The 24,059-nt window shown below is 43.1% G+C and overlaps 1 protein-coding gene across 9 annotated transcripts; it reads left to right on the top strand.

Annotated features, from left to right (window-relative positions):
• The first annotated feature begins 15,850 nt into the window (after nucleotides 1-15,850).
• LOC105418853 (tyrosine-protein kinase STYK1-like) lies at nucleotides 15,851-23,271 on the top strand. Of its 9 annotated transcripts, none has more exons than XM_011619810.2 (10): nucleotides 15,851-16,033; nucleotides 18,157-18,307; nucleotides 19,180-19,326; nucleotides 19,425-19,655; nucleotides 19,852-20,033; nucleotides 20,196-20,273; nucleotides 21,602-21,813; nucleotides 22,216-22,256; nucleotides 22,379-22,475; nucleotides 22,784-23,271. In XM_011619810.2, exons 2-10 carry the CDS (start codon nucleotides 18,217-18,219, stop codon nucleotides 22,986-22,988), a joined length of 1,284 nt encoding a protein of 427 aa, XP_011618112.1. In that variant the 5' UTR covers nucleotides 15,851-16,033; nucleotides 18,157-18,216; the 3' UTR covers nucleotides 22,989-23,271. The 9 variants fall into 9 exon arrangements, with proteins under 9 accessions (XP_011618112.1, XP_011618114.1, XP_011618119.1 ...); XM_011619812.2 differs by having other exon boundaries at nucleotides 18,252-18,307; XM_011619817.2 differs by having other exon boundaries at nucleotides 18,252-18,307; nucleotides 19,271-19,326.
• The last annotated feature ends 788 nt before the right edge of the window (nucleotides 23,272-24,059 follow it).

The raw sequence follows: 24,059 nt of genomic DNA on the forward strand, positions 1-24,059 counted from the left end.
GGGGGCCCGTGTCTGGGTTCTAGGGATGCCCAGAGAACCCGAGTGGGAGGTGTCAGCTGGTAGTGTCAGGGCCGGAACAAGATCCAACGATTATAGTGGAAGTAAATGGGCGATCACTTGAAGTGATGGCTGATTGCGGAGCTTCTTTCACCTGTATCCGGCCTGAAGACGCTATACATCTCCCCATGTCTGGTCAATTAGTTCGGACAATCGGGTTTGAGGGTATGAGACAGCTGATTCCTCTCACAAAACCAGTCGAACTCCGTTACAAAAATCAAAAGATCGTAATTCCCATACTAGTGTCAGAACATACACCTATCGCACTTTTGGGAAGAGACGCATTGTGCAAATTGAATTGGATTATACGATGTACACCAGATGGTTGCCAAATTGACATGCCGAACGATGTTCGACAATTGTTTGCGACAACAGATGCTAATGTTCCAGTGGTGTTTTGGGTTGGAAGCCTTAGCTCCAGCCTGTGGCAACCAATTGAAATGTGGAAAAACTTTATTGAGACAAACATGCCTGAGTCGAGACCTCCTGAGTGTCCTCTGCATTGTACACTGAAATATTTCAAAAATGCTACTCATGTAAATCCTGAGAGATGGCAAGCTGCTCAACCAAAACAGGTTTCGCTTAGTGCCTCCTGTATCATTTTGGGGCCACAGGGTGCCGCAATGAGAATTGACGAGAGTGAATATTTGGCCAGAGAATTTGAAGTTCCCAATAGTGTCCCACACATAACGTTGAGAAAGACGGATGGATACCATCCAAAAGACCTCGGACCAATGATGGCGGAGGCTGACAGAGCGGTCTTTTTTCCGTTAGAAGAACATCAAAACATCTATAGGAGCAACGACCGACGGTTTCTCAAAATTATAACTACAGCCCAAGGACAGGGACAGCCACAGACTGTACGAATGACTCATGAAACGATTTGCAGCGCTAAGGCTGACTCAGATCATTTGAAAGAAAACATGCTGAGCCAAGTTCCTGAATCTCTGTGGTCACAACACAGTACTGATATTGGACTGGTCAAATCAGCACAACCGGTGAAGGCTGACCTTCGCCCAGGAACTGTACCACCCTGGAAAAATCAGTATCCTCTGAAAGAGGAGGCGGTTCGGGGTATCGCACCCCAAATCGAGGGTTTGGTACGAGCAGGAGTGTTGAGAATTGTACAGAATCCACAGAGCAACACACCGTTGCTTCCAGTGAAGAAACCTGATAATACATATCGTCTGGCGCATGATTTGAGAGCTGTGAACGAGATTGTTGTTGATTTCCCGGCAGAGGTGCCCGATCCACATACGTTACTTGCTCAAATTCCACCAGAAGCTTCTTATTTTACAGTCATTGACTTGTGCGGAGCCTTTTTCAGTGTTCCGCTTAGCATTGAGAGCCAGGGATTGTTTGGTTTTACATACAATGGTCAATTTTATGAGTATTTGAGACTTCCACAAGGGTTCAAACACAGCCCTCACATTTTTAACAAAATACTGAAAGAGGATTTGGAAGGAATTAATCATCTATTAAGCAGCACTGTAATTCAGTATGTGGATGACATCATCATTTGTTCTCCAGACAGGGAGACATGTCACAAAGACTCAATCACATTCTTACGACTGCTGGCGGAAAAGGGACACAAAGCTTCTCAAAAGAAATTACAATACTGTCAGGAAAAAGTGGTCTATCTTGGCCAACTGATTGTAAAGGGACAGAGATGTATTTCTGACAATCACGTGGAGGCAATTCGCAAAGCTCCAAAACCCCGGACAGTTAGAGAGATGATGACATTTCTTGGTATTGCCGGCTACTCCTCAGCGTGGATAGAAGACTATGCCAGTCTAACAGGTCCGCTGAGAGCCATGATCAAAGATACTGGAAATGCTCAATTACACAGTAATCTTACTTGGACAACAGACGGTTTGTTGGCTTTTGAAACAACCAAACAGCGCCTCCAAGAGGCTCCAGCTCTGTCACTTCCTGACTATTCTAAAAATTTCTTGCTATATGTGTCGACCTCTACGGGAGGCAAATATGCGTGTGCGGTGCTTTGCCAGCCAACGGGAACAGGGACAAGCCCTCAGCCGATTGCATACTATTCAACCGCCTACTCAGATGTTGAGATGGGACTTCCACTGTGCTATCGGGCACTGGTGGGGACTTATCTGATGTATGAAAAGGCATCATCTGTCACGATGGGCTACCCTGTGACCATTCTTTGTCATCACAGCTTGCGCAACCTTCTGAATTATGGTAAATATACATTGACAATGCCCAGACTCAGAGACTATCATAGATTGTTGGAGCAGGAAGATGTCACCTTGATAAGGTGCGCAACAGCCAATCCTGCTGAAAACCTGCCAACCCCTGAGGATGGAGAACCACATGACTGTGTTTCAGAGGCAGAAAAATATTCAAAACTCAGATCTGACTTGCAGGCTTTGCCATTGCAAAACTCAGAGGTTGAATATTGGACAGATGGTTCTTGCTATCGACTTGGCGAAGATTTGAGTGCCGGTTATGCGATTGTGGAACCTCAAGGTCCTGATTTTGTTGTTGTGAAGGCTGAAACAATACCTCAACCGGCTTCTGCACAGCTTGCAGAACTTGTGGGCTTAACGGAGGCTTGTCTTTTAGCAGAAGGAAAGAAAGTGACAATCTACACTGATTCTGCGTATGCACACAATGTTTGTCATTTGTTTGGGGCAGTGTGGAAGAGTAGAGGTTTTAAAAAGACGGATGGTTCTCCCATTCAACATCATACTCAGATCATGAAGCTTTTACAAGCCATGATGAAACCAAAGGCAATAGCCATTGCCAAATGTGCGGCACACAAAACTGATCAATCCAGAATCACTCGAGGAAATAAAGCTGCCGATGATGCAGCAAAAGCAGTGACTGGAGCAAACCGGCCTGGTAAGGTTCTCTTGGTCACTCATGAAATAGATTTGGAGGACAACGTTACATTACAGGACATTGTTGCCATGCAAAATGATGCTTCCCCCTTGGACAAACAACTTTGGCAAGATCGGGGTGCCATCCCGGACTCTTCTGGGCTCTGGAGAAATCATGAGGGCCTGATAGTGGCACCCCCAGACCTTTTGGGTCTGATGATCCAAGAGGCACATGGTTTGGCCCATGTTGCAAGGGGGGAGGTGAAAAGAAAGATCACCAAAGAATATGGCTTCTGGGCTCCCTATTTGCTGGAGCAAATTGATTATGTCATTGGCAGATGTGCAATCTGCCTGAAAAACAATGTTCGCCGTGGGGTGACAGTTCCCCCTGGCTATGTTCCAACACCTGCAGGTCCCATGCGTGAACTAGTCATTGACTATGTTGACATGATTAGACCAGTAGAAGGTAAAAGATACATGTTGGTGGTTGTGGACAGATTTTCTCGGTGGACTGAAGCATGTCCAACGAAGCGAAAAGACGCCCAATCGGTGGCTAAGTTCTTGTGTCGTGAAGTCATCAGTAGGTGGGGACTTCCAGATAGAATATCTTCAGACAATGGTAGAGAATTTGTGGACAAGACTGTAAAGCTGATCCTCCAAAAATTGGGGATTAAACAGCGACTTGGAGCTGTTTATCACCCCCAAAGCCAAGGCATTTGTGAAAAAATGAACGGCGTTCTGAAAAATCGCATTGCCAAAATTTGTCAACATACAGGCTTGAACTGGGTGGCAGCTCTCCCACTCGCCCTGATGGCCTGTCGTTCCAGTGAACTCCGTGATTTGCATTTGACACCACATGAACTAGTGACAGGCAGACGAATGCCAACTCCTTGTTGGCGCACAAGCGGCAAAGGTCCAAGTTTGGCACCTCTTGAGGATGGAATGCGTGCCTATGTTAAGCATTTGGCTATTCTTCATAAAAGAATATCCACATATGTTTCTGACAGGCAGCAGCGGGAAGAGGCACAACAGAGGCTCGACGAACAGAGGGGCACCACAGTGCAGCCTGGAGATAAGGTATTTGTTAAGGTGTTCCGGAGAAAGTGGTTTGACGAGCGTCGTCAAGGCCCGTACGAAGTTGTGCGTTGTTCCGGAACTGCGGTCCAGGTCAAAGGATCACCTACATGGTACCATTTGTCACATTGTGTCAAGGCTCAGAGTGAAGTGACACCACGTGCTCAGCCCCATCCTCTAGAGAATTCTGTAGAGCATGACAAAGGGGGGCAAGAGAACCCTGAGGGTCGCCACCAAGTGGAAGATGTGGTGGCGGCTGTTGAGCCTCCTTCAGTTGGTGTTGGAAACGACACCCCAGAGCCACAACAGGGACAGAATTTCAACGTCATTGATTTCCAACACCTCCCAGACAGGAAGTCATCAGAATTTCCTTCAAGAACATCTCCGAAAGGCTCAGTTGGGCAAGACCAAGGCAGAACTAGACCCACAACCAGAAGTGCAACCAGAAAGGCGCAGGGCAGGTCGGCAAGGACGTGCGATCAACCAATACATTACAGAACACGAAGTAAGAGTAGTTTACGGGACTGCGGCTCTACTTCCCTGTGACTGTTCGTATCGTGGACTTGTCCCTGATGAGACCTTTATGATGTGGATTGCGCCTGATGGGACAAGGATAGAATTTGCCAACCATACTAAAGATGCTAAATATGCTCGGGTTAACGATCGCGGGGCGATAAAAAATGACAGGGACTGCACTATGTTTATCCGTAGACCACAACCAGAAGATCAAGGTGTCTATGAGTGTATGCAGTTTGGACCTCGGCGAGCGCCCAAGGTGCATGTGGACATAACACGCACTTTGGAACACAGGTCCACTAAGATAAATTTGGTATTACTTGACAATGTCACGGGCAAACAGATGCCTAGTCCATGGGACGAGCCCAAACAACCTGTTACTACTATTGTAACAACTCCCACTACTACCACTGCGATTGCGTTATCTCCTGTTACCACGACTCTACATCCTACTCAATATGTACAGGTGACTTCTGTAGCTCCATCACCTTCTAAGGTGATGGTGGAGGACCCTTTTAGTGCTGGAAATGTAAGTGAAGTGAAGCAGATCGACTCCTCCAACACCATTCAACCCTATGAATCACATAAGGCTAGCTCAGGATCACAAGCTGATTGCTTTGTTGGTCCAGTCCGTACTAAGTTAAGACGTGAGGCTAAATGGAGAGCGTTTGGATTTGATTCATCCGCTATGGATATTGCAGATCCGTGGGCAAGCAGAAACTTGTGGTTTCAGCAACTGACTCATTCAGTTAGATCCATTAAGTCAGCGAAAGGCCCTTGTATTTTGAAGGTGCCTTCGCCGAGTACTTGGCCTTCCATCTTAGAAACTAGAGCGGAACCGCTACCATCAGCTTGTCAATTTGCCTTGTTGTCGTGGTTGTCTTACCACCAGAAGGCTTCAACCGATGCGATAATGGCTTTGTCTATTAATTTGTTTAAACCCAGTAGTTATTGTAGCCATTATGGAGACTTGCCGTATATCAATCTGTTAGATCAATATGAAAATCCGATGACGGCAATACCTGACCCTCTTGAGGTCAAAACAAAGAAAAAAACTATTACATGTTTTTGTGCAAATGACACATACAAGGGTAATGGTGTGTTCCTTGGAGTGTCTAACTGCATGGAGTATCGTATGAAAGTATCCAACCCTGATCTTTCTAACCGTATCAAGTTGTATCCCGCTACTTTTCCTGGACTGAAAGGTGAAACTAGTAAGACGGTGTGGGCTATACACCATCTTTTTCCCGCTGATGTGACTATTGGGACGTTCAGAGACATTTGGTGGGTGTGTGGCAACAAAGCTTATTTGTTTTTGCCTTATGCCTGGACTGGATGCTGCTACATGGCAACATTGAAACTCCCGTACGAGGTTTTTACACTTAGTACGACCCCGCCTTCAGATGATACTACATCTATCGGCAATCTTACGTCTGCTTCGAACGCCAGGAAGAGAAGAGAACTTGCACAATTTCATAACCTTGAATCCTATCATTGGAGAATTAGTTTAGGAGAAAAATGGGGTATCGGTTTGTTGCCTTGGTATGGCGTTGTATTTCTTGCAGATCATATTGACAATATTACTTACACTTTGCAGGGTTTTGCTAATGAAACCATAAAAGGCTTTGAACATCTTTCCAATACTCAGAGAAGTCACAGACTTACGTTGTTGAAACATGACATGGCGCTAGATTACATCTTGGCCAGAGAAGGAGGTTTGTGTGTGTCGTTGAACTTGACAGGAGATGCTTGCTACACTTTGATTCCAGACAATGGTGATAATATAACAAGTGTGATTGACGCTTTGAAGAAGATAAGAGATGCGTTTGGTCCTTCTGATAGCGCAGGAACATCAGCGACAGCTTGGCTTCAGGACAAATTTGGTCCAATGGGAGCTATGTTGGTACAGGTTCTCAGTGCGGTTGTAGTGTCACTAGGTGTGATGTTTTGTTTTTGTACCTTGTCATTAACTTGTGCCAAGGCGATGATATTGCGCTGGATTGGTGTAGTGATGCCTAGCGACCAGGTCCAGATGCCACTCTTAAGTGTCAAAGCTTTGGCTGATTCAGAGGAGGAGGACAGTTCGGATGAGATGGTTGATAAATATCCAGTATAATCAATAATTCAGTATCTAGTGTGACCTTTGAGTCATATCCTTATGTCATTCTTTGCATTTAACGGTGTTTATGTTTTCCTTTCCTCTGTTGTAGTTCCGGTGACAAAGGGGGGAAATGGTTACATAATTTACTTAATCGTGATAATCATGTTTTGATATGTTTGTATTGTATTCTTTTTAATGAAACCGAGGTTCTTCTTTTTGCAAAGATACTGGCACCTCTGTTTTCTGTTTCCAGGACAGTAGTTGGGGAGCTACGTTGGGGTGACAACTATGTTGGAATGGACTCAGAAATTCAAAAATGAACTGTGAAAGATGCTGGAGGACCCTGAATGAAGATGGGGAACAACTGAAGATCATTCATCAGGGGACTGTGAACTACAGATTCGAAAATGACTGTTGATGTGTTTAATGCATATATTTGAAGTTGGTGTTAATAAATTTACTAGGGAAATTTCATCAGTAGGCAGATGCTATGAGAACTCAGTTTTTTCCTTGTTTTGATATAGGGAAAGGGGTCCTTAGGCAGGGAAAGGTCCAAGGTAAGGTCCGATGGGACGACCAGCCTGATCGTGGACATTTTTTGATTTTTTTCTGAGTATCTAGGTGGTTGCCAAACTGTTCCCTAATATAACCTTTTTGCAAATTGGATTGGAGTACCATAGGTGGTCGCCGTCGACAGAGGGACCGTGAGAGAATTTTCCCGTCTAAAGTGTTTTGATGGTTGCAAACTGAAAGACGTCTGTCGGATGGGTTTTTCACTCTCGCACTCCACTAAATTTCACATATTGTTCACGTCTAATTAATCAATCTTTTTCAAATTATACCACTTTATTAGTCACCGTCACTTTTATTAAAACTTGGTTATTCTTTATTTTTCGAGACTCTATTTAGTCTCGAAGGGGGGAAATATGTAGTATCTGACCCGTTCTATGCAGGCTTTACGGTTGTAAGGCCGTAATGTGTTTAACTCCCAACCTAAGCACAATATCAGGACATCCTCCACATGTGGGACCGGTGGCCTTCTTCCTTCTACAGGAACCTGGGGGCCCCTGGTACCTCGCACTAGGAAGATGTATAGCCTGAGACATCTTCAAGTATTCCCTTTTTTTAGTCATAACTGAACAATACACCATTGAGTTGACCATACGGTATAGCGTGAGAACACCAGAAAAGAATGTGTTTACTGCCCTCTATAAGAAGGGGGAATTGAGGTTGACTCCCCGGAGTTCTTCACCATCGGGACCTCGAGACCTCCCTCGGACAAACTGCAGTGTTCGATTGATGCCTGACTGTTCTCTCCAATAAACATCTTTGATAACCAAGTCAGTGTCTGCGAAGTTTCCTTCCTCATCAACACATCTCGGCAACCACCAGGAGAAGATTCACAACACCTACAATGTCAGTCATAACCTCGCTTAAGAGAGAATCTTCCCCTCTAGAGTGTTTTGATGGCTTTAAACTGAAAGATGGGTTTTTCGCTCTCACACTCACAATTTTTGCATGCTAATCAAACCTATTTAATCAATTTTTGCTCATGTATATCACATTGTACCACTTTATTGGTTACCGTCACCTTCAATTAGATTTGACTGTCCTTTTATTTTTTCGAGACTACACAGAGGGGGAAAATATGTAGTGTCCGAAGAATGTGTATTGTTCCCTAGCAGATCCTGATTTAGAGACCTTATCTTCTTCAGCCATCCTGGCACCATATCAATATGTTCCATCTGTGTCCTGTCACCTATGTTTTTCCTGTGCTCGTGATTTGGTGCTGTGAAGGAATGCAGGGGTCACAAGAAAGAAACGTGTTTACTTGACCGTATATAAGGGTCTACCGAACAAAGCACTTCGGAGATCTTCACCATCGGGACCACGAAACCTCCCTCGGACAATCTACAGTGTCCGATTGATACCTGACTGTTCTCTCCAATAAACATCTCTCATAACGAAGTCGGTGTCTATGAAGATTCCTTTTTCATCAGCACATCTCAACTATCACCAGAAGAAATTTTCCACACCACCTTACTGTCAAGCCGCCTGTACAACCTCTCCCGGGCGGGGCATGAGGCGATGGAGAGCTATTGGGGAGACCCCTGCGTCCGGACTGTTTCGGCCCTCCTACTCTCCAGTTGGGGCTGGATTCTTATTCGTCCAAAAGAAGGATGGTACGCTGCGCCCCTGTATCGATTATCGGACGTTGAACGAGATCACTATTAGGAATAAGTAGCTTGGCACTGCGCGAGTGGCAGCCTGTAACAACAGCTCCCATTCACCTTCGAGCTTTTCTTTACTTTTTTACTTTCTCATCTAATGAGACGTCAAAGCTACCGGTCTCCTGTCTACCATTCTCCTGTCTTCTCAATCGTTCGTTGTTTGCACTGTGCACCGTGTGTTGTATTCACTTTACTTAATATTGAACACTTGGTGTGTTGTATTCACTTTACTTAAAATTTGAACACTTGGGACATTCTAGTCACCTGATAACAACAGTGAGAAACAACCCATATTAAACAAATACAGGGCTTCGCCGACGATTAGCATTAGCATGGCCTCACCGTCTGTTTCACCTGGTGTCAGCATGTGAAATGTTTAGTTACTCCTCTGACTCCTTTAGTGAAGGGAACAGGTGCAGAAACTGTAGTTTATTTACGGCTATGGAGGCGAGACTTAGCGAGCTTGAGCCGCGGTTCCGCAGCTTGGAGTTAGCTGGAGTAGAAAGGAGAAGCTAGCTCCTGCGGAGCCGCCTAGCGTAGCTTCAGCTAGTGGTCCCCCGGCAGCAGCGGAGCAGCCGGCTAGCCAGGGCGGCTGGGTGACGGTTCGCAGGAAGGGTAGCCCAAACCAAAGGTCCAAGGTGCACCACCAACCGCTTCCCGTGGCTAACCGTTTTTCCCCACTCGGCGACACACCCGCTGAGAAACCGACCCTGGTAATTGGCGACTCTGTTTTGCGCTACGTGAAGCCGACTCCAGCGACCATAGTTAAGTGCATTCTGGGGGCCAGAGCGGGCGACATAGAAGCAAATTTATGGCTGCTGGCGAGACGTAAACGTAAATTTGGTAAAGTTATTATTCACGTTGGAGCCAACGACACCCGGCTATGTCAGTCGGAGGTCACCAAAATTAACATAGAGTCGGTGTGCAGCTACGCAAAAACAATGTCGGACTCCGTAGCATTCTCTGGTCCCCTCCCCAATCTGGCCAGCGATGAGATGCTTAGCCGCACGTCATCACTTTGTCGCTGGCTGTCACGGTGGTGCCCCGAAAACCAGGTGGCCTTTATAGACAATTGGAGCACTTTTTGGGGAAAACCTGGTCTGATTAGGAGGGACGGTGTCCATCCCACACAGGATGATGCCTCTCTCATTTCTAGTAACTTGGCTAATTTTATTAGACCCAAAGTGACCTGACAATCCAGGGTCCAGACCAGGATGCAGAGTTGTAGTCTTACACACCTCTCTGCTGCTTCCATAGAACCCTCATCCACCAACAATAACATATTTAACACTATAGAGGTAGTCTCTGTTCCACGGTTAAAAGACGTTGTAAATGGCAGCTTTAGAAATGGCTTCATTTCATTACTTGAGTCAGTTGGTTTCCTCCAGCAGATAAACCAACCAACTCATAACTTCAACCACACCCTAGATCTAGTTCTGACTTATGGTGTTGAGGTAGAACATGTGTCAGTGTTCCCTCAGAACCCACTCCTGTCAGACCATTCTTTGATCACTTTTACATTTATGATTATTATTTATGATTATGATCCATCCAAAATGGCGCCCAGAGCGGTCGCCTTGGCGTCTTGCTGCGTTCTTGTTTGTCTATTTTTGTTTGTTAATTGTGTGTCTGCCTGCTCTTACACCCGTGAAGAGCTACTAAACATCAGGACTCTCACCCCCACGGACTTACTTCCAGTTTTTCTGGCTCCTGCAGCCGACCTGGTTCACTTTTTGGCCCAAAAGGTGAGACGGGGGAGGAGAGGAAGACGGGCCGGTGCCCTGGCGGGACTACGCAGGAGAGGCTCGCGCACGGCGCTGCCTGGGATCTTTCTGTCCAACGCCAACTCACTTTGTAACAAAATGGACGAGCTGAAGTTGCTTATGCGGATTAAAGACTTCTCCACCTCGTGTGTTCTCTGCTTCACTGAAACCTGGTTCAGGAAAGAGACACCGGACAGCGCGCTCCTCCTCGAGGGATTCCAGCTATTCCGTGCCGACCGCGACCTGGCGCTCTCTGGCAAGAGAGCAGGCGGTGGAGTCTGCTTCTACATCAACAGCGACTGGTGCACTGATGTGACTGTGATCTCTCAGCACTGTTCTCCTGCTTTGGAATACCTCTTCATCAACTGCAGACCCTTCTATTCTCCGCGCTTCATTCATTCTGGCCTCTGTTTACATCTCGCCAGATGCGGACGTGCGCGAGGCTCAGCGCACGCTCGCGGACTGTATTCAACAAGTGGAGCGGACCTATCCCGACGCTCTGGTTATCGTGCTTGGCGACTTTAATCAGAGCAACCTGAGTTACGAGCTCCCCAGGTACAAACAGTTTAACAAATGCCCCACCAGAGCAGAGAACACGCTGGATCACTGCTACACCACAGTGAAGGACGCGTATCGGGCCATCCCCCGTGCTGTGCTAGGACTGTCTGATCACGTGATGGTCCACCTGATCCCCACATACAGACAGAAACTTAAACTAATAAAGCCATCCGTGAGCACCACGAAGAGATGGACCAGTGAGGCTGTGGAGGAGCTGCGCACGTGCTTGGATACAACTGACTGGGACATGTTTAAAGGGGCCACACATGATCTGGATGAGTACACGGACACTGTGACCTCATATATCCACTTTTGTGAGGAGCGCATTCTACCAACGCGCACTAGGGTGAGTTATTCCAATGACAAGCCCTGGTTCACACCGAAACTCAGACAGATCAGGAAAGAAAAGGAAGCAGCGCTGAAAAGTGGAGACAGAGACTGCTACAGAGAGGCCAAATACCGGTTTAGCAAGGAACTGAGGAGAGCTAAATCTGTGTATTCGGAGAAACTTCAGCAGCAGTTTACTGCTAACGACTCTGCTTCTGTGTGGAGAGGCCTGAGGCAGATCACCGACTACAGGCCTCAGGCTTCAAAGGGTCAGGACGACAAAGCCCTTTGTCAGAGTCTGTCCCTCCACTATGCCCGCTTTGACACCTCGTCAACCATGCCCAACACCTCCCCTCCCCCCAGTGTCACTGCCCCCATGGACCTCACTCCATCAAAGGCAGTTCCCTCCTCCTCCCCCCCTCCACTCACCATCACTCACCATCAGTCCCCCCCCCCCCCCCCCCCCCCCATCACTTACCACCAGTTCCCCCCTCCTCCCCCCCTCCATTCACCATCAGTGAACAGGATGTGCGAAGGCAGTTCGCCAGGTTGAACCCGCGCAAGGCCCCTGGCCCGGACGACGTGTCTCCTTCCACCCTGAGGCACTGCGCAGAGGAGCTGACTCCTGTCTTCACAGACATCTTCAACTCCTCCCTGGAGTCGTGCCAGGTGCCAGCCTGCCTCAAAACTTCAACCATCGTCCCTGTCCCCAAGAAGCCACGGATCACTGGGCTTAACGACTACAGACCTGTGGCGCTCACCTCTGTAGTCATGAAGTCCTTAGAGCGCCTGATCCTGCCACACCTCAAGTCCATCACCACCCCCCTCCTGGATCCACTGCAGTTCGCCTACAGAGTAAAAACAGTCTCTCAAAGTGTCAGAGTCAGAGTTAAAACAGTCTCTCAAAATGCCTTTTTTCACTTGAGAAACATCACAAAGATCAGGAAGCTACTGACGCGGCATGATGCTGAAAAGTTAGTCCATGCATTTGTTACTTCCAGGCTGGACTATTGCAATTCTTTATTATCGGGGTGTCCAAACAACTCTTTAAGAAGCCTCCAGGTGATCCAAAATGCTGCAGCCACAGTTCTGACAGGTATTGACAAAAGAGATCACATAACTCCTCTAATGGCATCTCTTCATTGGCTGCCCATTAAATTTAGAATAATTTTTAAAACCCTTCTTTTGACCTACAAGGTCCTCAGACGCCTAGCTCCATCCTACCTGGAGGAGCTAGTGATACCTTACCAGCTCAATAGACCGCTCCGTTCTCAGAATGCTGGTCTACTTGTGGTTTCCAGAGTTTCTAGGAGTAGAATGGGGGGCCGAGCATTTAGCTACCAGGCCCCCCTGCTATGGAACCAGCTCCCTGTCCAGGTACGAGAGGCTGACTCTATCGCTACTTTTAAGATCAGGCTTAAAACCTACCTCTTTGAAAAAGCTTAGTTCCGGTAGTTCCAGTTACTATTATAGACAGACTATGAGTGTCAGTTTCAATTCCGTTCAACTAAGGAAAGATGTTGTATAGTTATTGTTACGCGCCTATCTTAAAACACTGTGCACATCTGTTGTTCATACCTTGGTTTTGATGGTTGAAGGTGTTCAACATGGAGGAAGCTGGTGAGTAGGCCGGCAAGCAGGTAAGTAGCAGGTAGGCAGAGGGAGAGAGGCAATGGCAGGCTGGCAGGCAAGCAAAGAGATGGGGAAAATGGCAGGCATGCAAGCAGGTGGCACACAGTGGCATAAATCCAAATGTTTGTATTCCAAATTAAGGCTAAATAATCGAAATAAAATGGCTCAACACAAAAGGTTTGAATAAGTAAACTAAAGTGTTATTTTTCTAAGTTCAAAGGCCTTTACTTTCTAAAGATAGCAACTTTAAGCGGTAAAAAACTATATCACCACTAACCATTCCTTTGTTAAACTGAGAACTGACTGCCAAGGGAGGGGCAGCCATCTTTACTTGGTCATGTGACCAAAGCCTGTGTCAAAATAAAAGCACGTGGCATGAGGCCAACAAATCTTATCCAAGTAAACATCTAAACTAAGGAAACTAAATTGGCTCTAACATATCCGGCCCCTTATAGCTACCACGTGTGGCTATAACAAAACACATTTACAATGGGGCCAATTTTCAAAAAACAAAAAGTCTTTGTTCAGCATTCACTGTTGGCTTTTACCAACAAGTAGATCTTGCTAATTGGCCTTAGGAGCTGGTTGGTTCTAGTTTGCAATCTCACAGAGCGAACAAGGCGCTTAGAATCTGCTATGGCTTCGATGACTTTCCCAAGCACCCATGAGCCTCGTGGCGCTACAGCATCAGCGATCACTACTACGTCTCCCACAGAGAAGTTTGGCCGGATGCGGGACCATTTGGATCGTTCTTGCATGAGTGGAACATATTCCTGTATCCATCGTGTCCAGAAAAGATCTGCGATATACTGTATCTGTCGCCATCGCCTTCTGGCGTACACATCTTCCTGTTTGAATATTCCTGGTGGAAGCAAGGACTGGACCTTAAGCTGCAGTAGGTGATTAGGTGTCAGTGGTTCCAAGTCATTGGGGTCACTAGAAATGGTTGTCAAGGGACGGCTGTTTAGGATGGATTCCACCTCGCACATCACTGTGACTAAACCTTGATCATCCAAAGACTGCTGGTTTGTGATTGAGGACAAGACCCTTTTCACCATTCTTATTATGCGCTCCCAGATGCCTCCATGGTGGGCACCAGCTGGAGGATTGAACGTCCACTTCACACCTTTCTGAACGAGACTGCTCTCAATTTGGTCCATGTTCCAACGTTTCAGTGCCTCACGTAGCTCCTTTTCAGTGGAGATCAAATTAGTTCCATTGTCTGACCTCAACTTACTGACTTGGCCCCTTCTGGATAGGAAGCGCGTGAACGCATTCACACAGGAGTCAGTATCCATCGATTGTGCTACTTCCAAATGGACTCCTCTAGTAGTCAGGCAAGTAAATAGCACACCATACCGCTTTGCCATGCCACGCCCTCTTCTCACTTCTATTGGTCCAAAGTAATCCACTCCGACGTATGAGAATGGAGGGAGGTCAGGAGTCAAACGATCAATTGGCAGATCGGACAGCTTTTGTTCACCTGCATGTGCATAGTTTCGCCTGCAGGGGACACAATTGTTCACAATTTCCCTTGCAAAGGAATTTGCACAAGGAATCCAATATTTTTGCCTTAAGCTTGCCAAAATGTGATTTCTGCCACAATGCCCAACCTGCTGATGAATGTGCCGAAGCAGGAGCTCTGAGACGAAATGCCTCTTAGGCAAGATAGCTGGATGTTTCTGCTCCTTTGGCATAGCCATCCTGCTCAGGCGACCACCAATTCTTAATATGCCATGGTCAAGGAATGGATCCAGTTTGAAGAGGGAGCTTTTCCGGCTGACATTCCTTCCATTGCGCAGACTTGCCATCTCCTGCAAAAGTGCTTGATTTTGGCAGAACTTCACAATGGCTTCTTCTGCCTCTTCCAGGTCTTGAACAGAGAGTGTCATGGGGCCAGTCATGACTGCCTTTAAGGTCCCCTTTCTTTTGAGAGCGCATTGGGTGAGCAAACTCTTCAGCTTTAGGAACCATGCAACAGCTCTTCTGAGCTTATACCAGGTGGAAAAGTAGTTCAGCAAAACATTAGTTGGATCATGGTGGCTGACAACAGTGGCATGGACTTCAAGCACTTCTCTCCTCAACTCTGAGTTATCTGGAGGAATCGCGAGGTTAACAGGTAACTCACCTGGGAAACGGGAGGATGATGGCTAAGCTGTCATCAATGTTGAACAACACGTCCCACCCCCTACAGGACACCCTGACAGCACTGGGCAGCTCATTGTCCATCCCACACAGGATGGACAATGAGCTTTAACAAATGCCCCACCAGAGCAGAGAACACGCTGGATCACTGCTACACCACAGTGAAGGACGCGTATCGGGCCATCCCCCGTGCTGTGCTAGGACTGTCTGATCACGTGATGGTCCACCTGATCCCCACATACAGACAGAAACTTAAACTAATAAAGCCATCCGTGAGCACCACGAAGATTATCTACCAGTAGGCAGTGTTACGCCTTCATGAGGCACCTCTCATGAGGTGTCTCTCTGTAAGCTTGATGCTATATGTCAATATGGACAACAATCTTGTTGAAAGTGTGCCACAGGAATTAAGGCAGTTGTGAAGGTAAAAGGGGGTCCAAACTTTTACTTGCAAGGTGTATGTAATAAAGTGGCTGGTGAGTGTATAAATATAGCAGGAAGAATGTGCTGAATGCAAGGTGTGTGTCATGACAAAGCAGAAAAGAAACTGCTGAAGTAGAGGGTGTGACTACCGGAAACAGGGCGGGAGATAAAGGGAAACATGAGAAAATATACTCTGTTGGTGACAGATACAGAAATAATTTCAAATCTCAGCATAGTAGTTGAATTGTATCTCTGCGGTGATGATCTTTGATTTTTGGTGCAAGATAAAAAGACTAAACAGTTCTGGACATGAAGAATAAAATCAGGTCAACAAGAATACACTTCCACAGAGCTGGTCAGGTAAGATAGAAATGAACAATTATAATTACAAACAGTAAAAAAAATTGCGACCTTACTTCCATATATTTGTTTCAAGCTTCAGGGTTTAGCTTTTAGTAACAGTTGCATAAAAATCCTGTGTAATGCTTGATGTGAAAATGAAATGTGCTCCGCCACATTTAAACAGAATGTAGATGTCAAACCTCAAACACTCCATTGTTGGACACAAGATTCTCTTGTCTGCATTTCCGAGAAAACTGTGACAGCGATAGGCTCAAGGTTGCGCATTAGTATTATGGCTTATTGGTTATGAATAACTTTCAACAGACACATAGACAGAAAGATGGAGCTCTTAGAGAATGAAACAGGGAAAAGATTTGAGAGCTCAAGTGTGTTACTGGTGCACTCTACATGGTTTGCTCTAGTTCAAAAAGGGTAGCATGGGACAGCAACAACTATGTCTGGGTGTTTTTAACACAACCATTTAGTTTCTTTAAATAGTTTAAGTGTTTTGGTGCACATGCAGGTATGTGCTGATGTAATATTTATGTGTGCAAAGGTGAAAGAAAAAATGCAAACTAACAGGCTTGACGGGATTGTCTACTACAGGAAAAGTCAGCGTAGTTTAATGTTAATAGGAATAATTTAACTTACAACAAAAGTTCTACCTAACACCAACACCTCTACTAATACTTAATTCAATTATTCATTAATATATAATTTTAGAACCCACATACCTCAAAACTAACTGGGTGTCATCTGTCTGTGTATAGTTAGAGGAAAGAGTGAAGGAGAGAGAGGTCCCCCTGCAGCCTATACCTTTTCAGTACGTGGCACTGCTGTAAATCTAACTTCAAATATATATATATAATAAATAATAATCTTTTACTCAGCTGTATGATTTCCACAAAAGAGTGCCATTGAAATGGTTACCTCCCCCATAAGCCTTCATTTTGAAGCAGGGAGATTAAATAGGCCGTTGTTCATCTATCCTTATCATTTACAGTAAGACTTTATGTGTTACAATGTCAACAATGAGTCATGCCTAAATTAAAATTTATTTCTACATTCCAGGATGTGGGTGTGTTGTGTGCATGCAGCACTATGATGTGAACAGGTTTTTTTATCCTGTCTAAAAACATGTTACCTTCCTAAGGTTATCTGTTGTTTACATTAGAGGGTATTCAGTACATTTTCTGATGCTTTTTCAAATAGCAAATTTGGGATTTTTCTGATAGCTATCGTTAAACTATTCAATTTATTGTGATTGCTATTCAGTTTATTTAAAACATTTCTTTATTTACAGTTCTTTCAAATGCTCCAAACAATTTTGTACAACAGCTTTGTACGGTGTATAAATGTGCAGTACTAAGCAGCCGTTAGACAATAAATTGCATACATGTGAAAATGAATAGAAAGTAATAGGTGAAAATGGAAGCTTTTTAAGATTTTCTTCTTGGGATTTTTCAGAGAATTTTCTAGTCAGTTCTGAAACGACATTTTGCACATTTTGGTGCATGTTTAGGGTGCAACCTACAGTTCCCGAGTAGTTTGAGGTTTTATGGCCGAGTTTCTGGGATCATAACCTGTGTGCTTAGGAGGTACATAAAAAAATGCTGTAACTTTTTCTATGCATCAGTCGCCTGACAAATCTGTTTAAATGTACACTTAAAATACATTCTAAACACATTGATTGCAATTGGATTCACACGAAATCTTCTCTCTTAAAAGATGCAGCACGCATATAGGGTCCTAGCCAGACATTTGCTCCATTTAGCAACAAACATTCTGCAAAACAGCGATGTGATTGTTTTTGCCATCATTTATGATATTTACAAAATCTTTGCCATATATATTAAACAGTTACCGGTAAATGTAAATAATAAATGTCTGGAATGAGTGTCACATGGACTAGACTACTATCATTTTCGTACAATTATTGTATTCCTACAATATAGGTTTTTACGTTTGTACAATACAGTTGTTTTGACAATATTATATCCATACAATATACCTCACGTTATAATGTGATTGCGATGGAAAGTGCCAGAAGCAACACACTTCAGTAACTGTGTGAGACATTTGAAAATAAATTCAGCAGAAAAGCATAAACATGGAATAACATGCATGGCTTTTCACACAAGGGTCTTATGGATTATGTCAGAAGTGTGGAAGGAATCTGAAGACTAATTTGCTAGGCAATAATGGTAAATATTATTTACCACTATTGTTCTTGCAGCATGTCCTTCAACTCTATTCCTGAGGACCTGTGTGCAGCAGATGACCGCCTCTGCAGTAAGGATGTATTGCTACTGAACTCTCAGCATTTTTTTTATTTTTTTTTATTGATGTATACTAGACGAGCAGACACTTGATGAGACAGATCTAAGTTTCCACTCATTAATTCATGCTGTTCAATGTAAAATAAAATATACCAGTTATCCAGTACCAGTAGTATCATATACTGTATCAGTCCCTATAGGGAGTACAAATACAAAGTTACATAGCATAAAAGGTTGCCTTATCATCAAAGACCCTGGAAAGATCAAAGGTGATTTTATTCATTTTAAAAGTAATCAAGACCGCAAACACACAGGAATTTAGTAATTTACATACTGTTCCTGTGTATGCATTTTTGTATGACTGTATCTGCAGCCACTCACTATTCTTAAAGGGTGCACTAATTTGGGGAGCTGTCATTTTGAAGAGTTGTCCAAAAAAATGAGGATCTCTGTGCTGCATTTAGCAGTCAACGTATCCCATAATGCACTGTGAAAAGTAGTTCACCAATGGTTCCTCACCAAGCAATGAAGACCGTCAGCCTGCATTAAATTATTTTATTAATTCAAAGACGGTCCTTCAAGTAACAACTGAGTGCATTGAATTATTAATCAGTGACACAAAATACAACACAAATCATTGGACCATATCACAAAGCTGCAAGTAGCTTTATGTGATAAGTGGGAAAATATGATACAACTAAGGCTGTTTAGCTTCGCAAAAAATGCATTGACATATTTATATATAAGGAAAGTAAAGAATACATTGTTCTACATAATATTTCATTTTTGTGTTACATTCATAGTCTATAAAAAGCTAAACCATGCCAAATAGATAAGTTTGTTCAATCATCTTAAAACCTTAATAATAGCTTCTATTTCTATCAGTTGCAAGGGAGTATAATCAGGCTGTGATCATTGTCCCCACACTGCTACTCCTGGGCTCTGCAGTCATCTTAGTGACTCTGTGCTTTATGAGGTGTAGAACCCAGCAGAGGACACGGAGCCACCCAACGCTACAAAGAGGCATTGATGGTAAAAAAAACAAAAACAAACAGCCAGTCAATTTTCCAACCATTCTGAATCTAATATAAAGCATTAATTTAACATGTTATATCCTGCTATTTTAAAAGCACCTGCTGGCATCAATCCACTGGAACATGAAGAGTTACCAATGTCTGTTAAGCACCAGAATGTGAGGCCAACTCTTACAGCTGCACCACGGGCATCCACAGAGCAGTATCCCAGAGTCTACAGCCAGGTCAAAGCCCTCCCCCTGTCCTTCTCTATCAAGGCTGACAACATGGTCACCCTCTACAGAGCCTGTGTGGACAACAGGAATGTCGTCTTAAGGGTTCTTAAAGGTAGATCTTAGTGAAGTGTTTTATTTCATTATGAAAGGATTTCATGTGTAATATGGTCAATGGTAACATTTAAAATCCAAGGAAGAAACAGCATCAATGTTTTAAGAAACATACAACACAAACTAGGTTGGGTCTACAATAGTTGAAATGTTCTCTGCATGTACAATTGTTAAGTGGTGTTTACTTTATCTCTCAGAAACAGCCAACCACAATGAGAGGCAGCACTTTTTGGGCTTTGCATCCTTCCTGTCAGGATTAGGTCCACATCCTTTCTTACCTAACCTGCTGGGCATGATTTCAGTGGAGCCACCATTGATGATGGTGATGGAGGACCTGCAGCATCAAGACCTGTTAGGATACCTGTGGAAGTGTCGACAGGTGAAAGAGAATTTTTCTGTTTTTGGATGATCATGAACATTTACTGTTATATTAATGAGGTCATCTCCTTCTCGCCTGCAGTTTGACTGCAGATTAAATGGAACATACCTGGTGTACAATTAAGTACATATTCACATTTCCCCTTTGTCTTTGCTTTTGAAGGATGGCAGTTTAGAGTCTTCACATGACATGACTGAGAAGAGAATATTTATCATGGCAACACAAGTGGCCTCTGCCCTGGTTGGTTAAACTACTCTCTGGAATCTTTTTATTACATACAAATATTTTTATATAAGGGAATTATTGAATAGATAAACAATAGTTTGCTTTTTCTACAGTGATGACAGAAAATACCCATTCACTGTTATATGATGTACAATTGTTTCTAATGAATATCTACTGGTGACCTTATAATGTGACTATTAGATTCAGATTTAGATTCCTTTATTTGTCCAACACAGGGAAATGTAATGTTGTTCATTGTCACTGTTATGATACATTTCACTTTGATTTTATTAGCATTTGATATCATAATGTAATTTGATTTTACAAACTTATATTAAGTAAAATCCAAAGCTGTCTGAACTGTCTTGCAGCCTTACAGATATATTACTTGATATCTGATGTGATATTTATTTACATGTATTATTATTGCTGCTGTTGTTGATGATGATGATGATGATGATGATGATGATGATGATGATGATGTTATTATTGTCATTGCAAAACTGTAATTATTGTGTAAAACTCCAAACAAATGTTATCCAAAGCTTGATCTCAGTGACTTGTACTTGGTTAAACTTCTTTAAAATGTTTTGCTTCTTCTCCAAAAGTCTTCTTTAGTTCTGAAATGGCTGGGGCCAAAGCTTGAAGATATAGCCCTTGACCATTAGCATGCTCTTGATGTGGCATTTATATCTTTCAGAAGCAATACATTCAAGTACCCTTCAAATCCACAAACAAGGACAGAAACTAGTACACCTGAAGGACAAGACAAAAAGATACAAGCAAAGCACCGTTGTCCATACCATACAACGCCAAGAAGAATGCAGGAATTTATACATCAACCTCTTCACATGTGAATAGCCCTAAACAGAAGAGCCACTTCCTGAAGACAAAACTCAACAGTTTATCTACATTTAAAGGAAACAGGACACTCTTATGAGGACAGCTGTCTGTACTCACCAGAGAAGATCATTGGTGGAGAGGGGTGTCAAAGAAGCCATCAATGTCAAGTTTGAAAAAACTGAGACATTACCTATCAACCATTTGCAATGCAGTCATATACTGCCTCCATCTACAATCCATCCAACTATCACATCTTCACACAGGATCTCGTGATTTGTTATATTGTGACCCTGCAGACGAAGAGGAAGCCCCCACGAGCAAAACTAGGTCAAGAACGATGAAGAAGACTTTTGGAAAAGAAACAAAACACCTTCAAGCACATTAACAGAGTCCAGTTGATTACTGAAATCAAGCATTGGATAACCTTTACCTGGATAGATGAGAACCTACATTGACAAAATGGATTATGCATTTTAATTAAGTCTGTTAACCTTTTCAAGGAGTACTTGCACAGCCAAGAATGTATCCATGGTAATGTTGGAGCTCGTAGTGTGCTGATCGGTGGAGATTTGACAGCTAAGCTGTGGGGCTTTGGCTCAGCGTACCGCAGAACACAGCCCATCTCACTGAGTGCAAGAGAGCCTACACAGCTGAGGAAGTGGCAGGCACCTGAAGTCCTGAGCATGAGAGCCTTCAGTCACAGTAGTGATGTGTGAGTGTACTCACCATTAATATTAAGCAATTAAACGACGTATAAAGTCTATCACTGAAAAATTTTAAAAGGGAGTCTGAGCTCACTAATGAAAGTAATAACAGTAAAGTCAAGGGATGTTGAATTCTGCAAAATAATTATTTTATGTCAAATCAAAGTTATCTTAAATTTGTCTCTACAAAACATTTGGGATTTTACAGCAAAATCTCCAAATTCCATGAATTAGTTTTGTGCTTCTGGTTGTTTCTTCTTTGACATATTATTCCAAAGTAATCTTTTGTGTTCAGGTGTTTGGCAAATCAGGAGTTTAAAGTAGCAATTTCATGCTTTCATTACTAACTTATTCCTTATTTCACCTGAGATTAAAATATGTAACTAATACTGATCTTTTTCTATTAACAGGTGGTCCTTTGGTATTCTACTTTATGAAATGGTCACACTTGGTGGGTATCAGATTTTTTCAAATAAATTATAATTTTTATATGAAGTCCTGATATTTAGCTTTATATTATTAACATGAAGGTTTTAATTAATATTGTTCAGTCTAATATTGTCATGCATGCAGGTGACCCCCCTTTTGCTAAGGTCTTTGTAACTGAACTTCTGCAGTATCTCCAGAGAGGGAAGCATCTTAAACGACCAGCCAGCTGCTCTCATGCACTGTAAGACAAACCTCACAAACACACTCTTATGACATTTTTAACAGCATTTAAGCAGAAAAAGTAGAAACATATCAAATTATATGGATTATTTTTTACTAATATATAATTCAGTCAAAAAGACAATTCATTTTAAATAAGAATATTAGAAATAAGAATGTTCTGGACATGGCTGCACTATGGAAAAATATTGCACCACTTACATTGCATAACATATCTATAAAAAGTAAAATCAAAGATAAATGTCAAATATGGTCATAATTACGGGTGTTCAGTTGTTTTTTGGTTTGATTTATTTATTTATTTATTTGGTTATTCAGGTACTCCCTAATCAGGTCATGCTGTCACTGGAGCCCTCAGCATCGTCTCTCCATGACTGAGCTTATTCAGAAGCTTCGGGCAGGAGAGAGATCAGCCAATGACAGAAGAGTTCTAAGAGTACCTGAGCCACTGGACTTTGAGAAATATATGAGGGAGGCCGGATATGGGGAGACGTACAACTATGCTGTGCTCTAATTAGTTGATATAGTTGAAATGGTAGATTTTTTCACAACTATGTACATTGAAATTGTTTTGAACAAAACTTGCCTTATGCTTGGCATATACTCTAAAATGCACATTTACCTTCTATGTTAAATACATTAATTGTAAATTACAAACCTCTATTTTTATGAGTAATATAATTTAAAAAAACATTTTATCTGTATTTTTAAACTTAAACTAAAGCACTTGGGGCTTTTATATGTGTAAACGATGGGTGATACTGCCTCTTTTATAAAATAAAGACCGAAACATCAGATATTGCTTTTTAAATGTAATTGATGTAGTTGTGACTGTAAAAGCGTGATTGTTTTTATGCTAGGCATTTTAGACTTTCTTGGGATCTGAGAACACTTCTCCCATGGAGCTGGTGACTTTTATCAACCTATTTTCAGAGGAGAAAAGTCACATAATCAAAGAGATACAAGAATTCTGAGATTATGTTGTGAATCTTCTCCTGGTGGTAGCCGAGATGTGTTGATGAGGAAGGAATCTTCGCAGACACCGACTTGGTTATCAAAGATATTTATTGGAGAGAACAGTCAGGTATCAATCGAACACTGCAGATTGTCCGAGGGAGGTTTCGCGGTCTCGATGGTGAAGAACTCCGAAGTGTCTACATCGACACCTCCTTCTTATACAGTCAAGTAAACACATTCTTTACTGATGACCTCACGCTATACAATATGGCCAACCCAATGGTATAGCGTTCAGTTATTACCAAAAAAGGGAATACTGAAGATGCTTCATGCTACACATCCTCATATGGAGAACAACCAGGGGCCCACAGACTCCAGTGTCATCTTTTAGCAGCTTCTCTTACATAAAGGAAGAAGACACAGGACACACAGGTGGAGCATGTCCTAATATGGTGCTTAGGCTGGCTGTTAAACACATTACGGCCTTACAGACGTAAAGCCTGCATAGAACGGGTCAGATACTACAATTATTTATTTGCACAATAACATCTTGACTTCATATAGTCATTCAAAGTACAATTTGGTTTTAAACACAGGTTTTCAAGACAAGCGTGTTTTTTTTCTTATT

This window comes from Takifugu rubripes, chromosome 12, assembly GCF_901000725.2.
Source record: "Takifugu rubripes chromosome 12, fTakRub1.2, whole genome shotgun sequence".
Taxonomy (NCBI): Eukaryota; Metazoa; Chordata; class Actinopteri; order Tetraodontiformes; family Tetraodontidae; genus Takifugu; species Takifugu rubripes.

Coding starts and splice junctions, on each gene's coding strand:
- LOC105418853 (XM_029845582.1), top strand. CDS start 18,217: ATGGTAAATATTATTTACCACTATTGTTCTTGCAGCATGTCCTTCAAC. Junction 18,308..19,179: donor AGCAGATGACCGCCTCTGCA/GTAAGGATGTAT, acceptor TATTTCTATCAG/TTGCAAGGGAGTATAATCAG. Junction 19,327..19,424: donor GCTACAAAGAGGCATTGATG/GTAAAAAAAACA, acceptor CTATTTTAAAAG/CACCTGCTGGCATCAATCCA.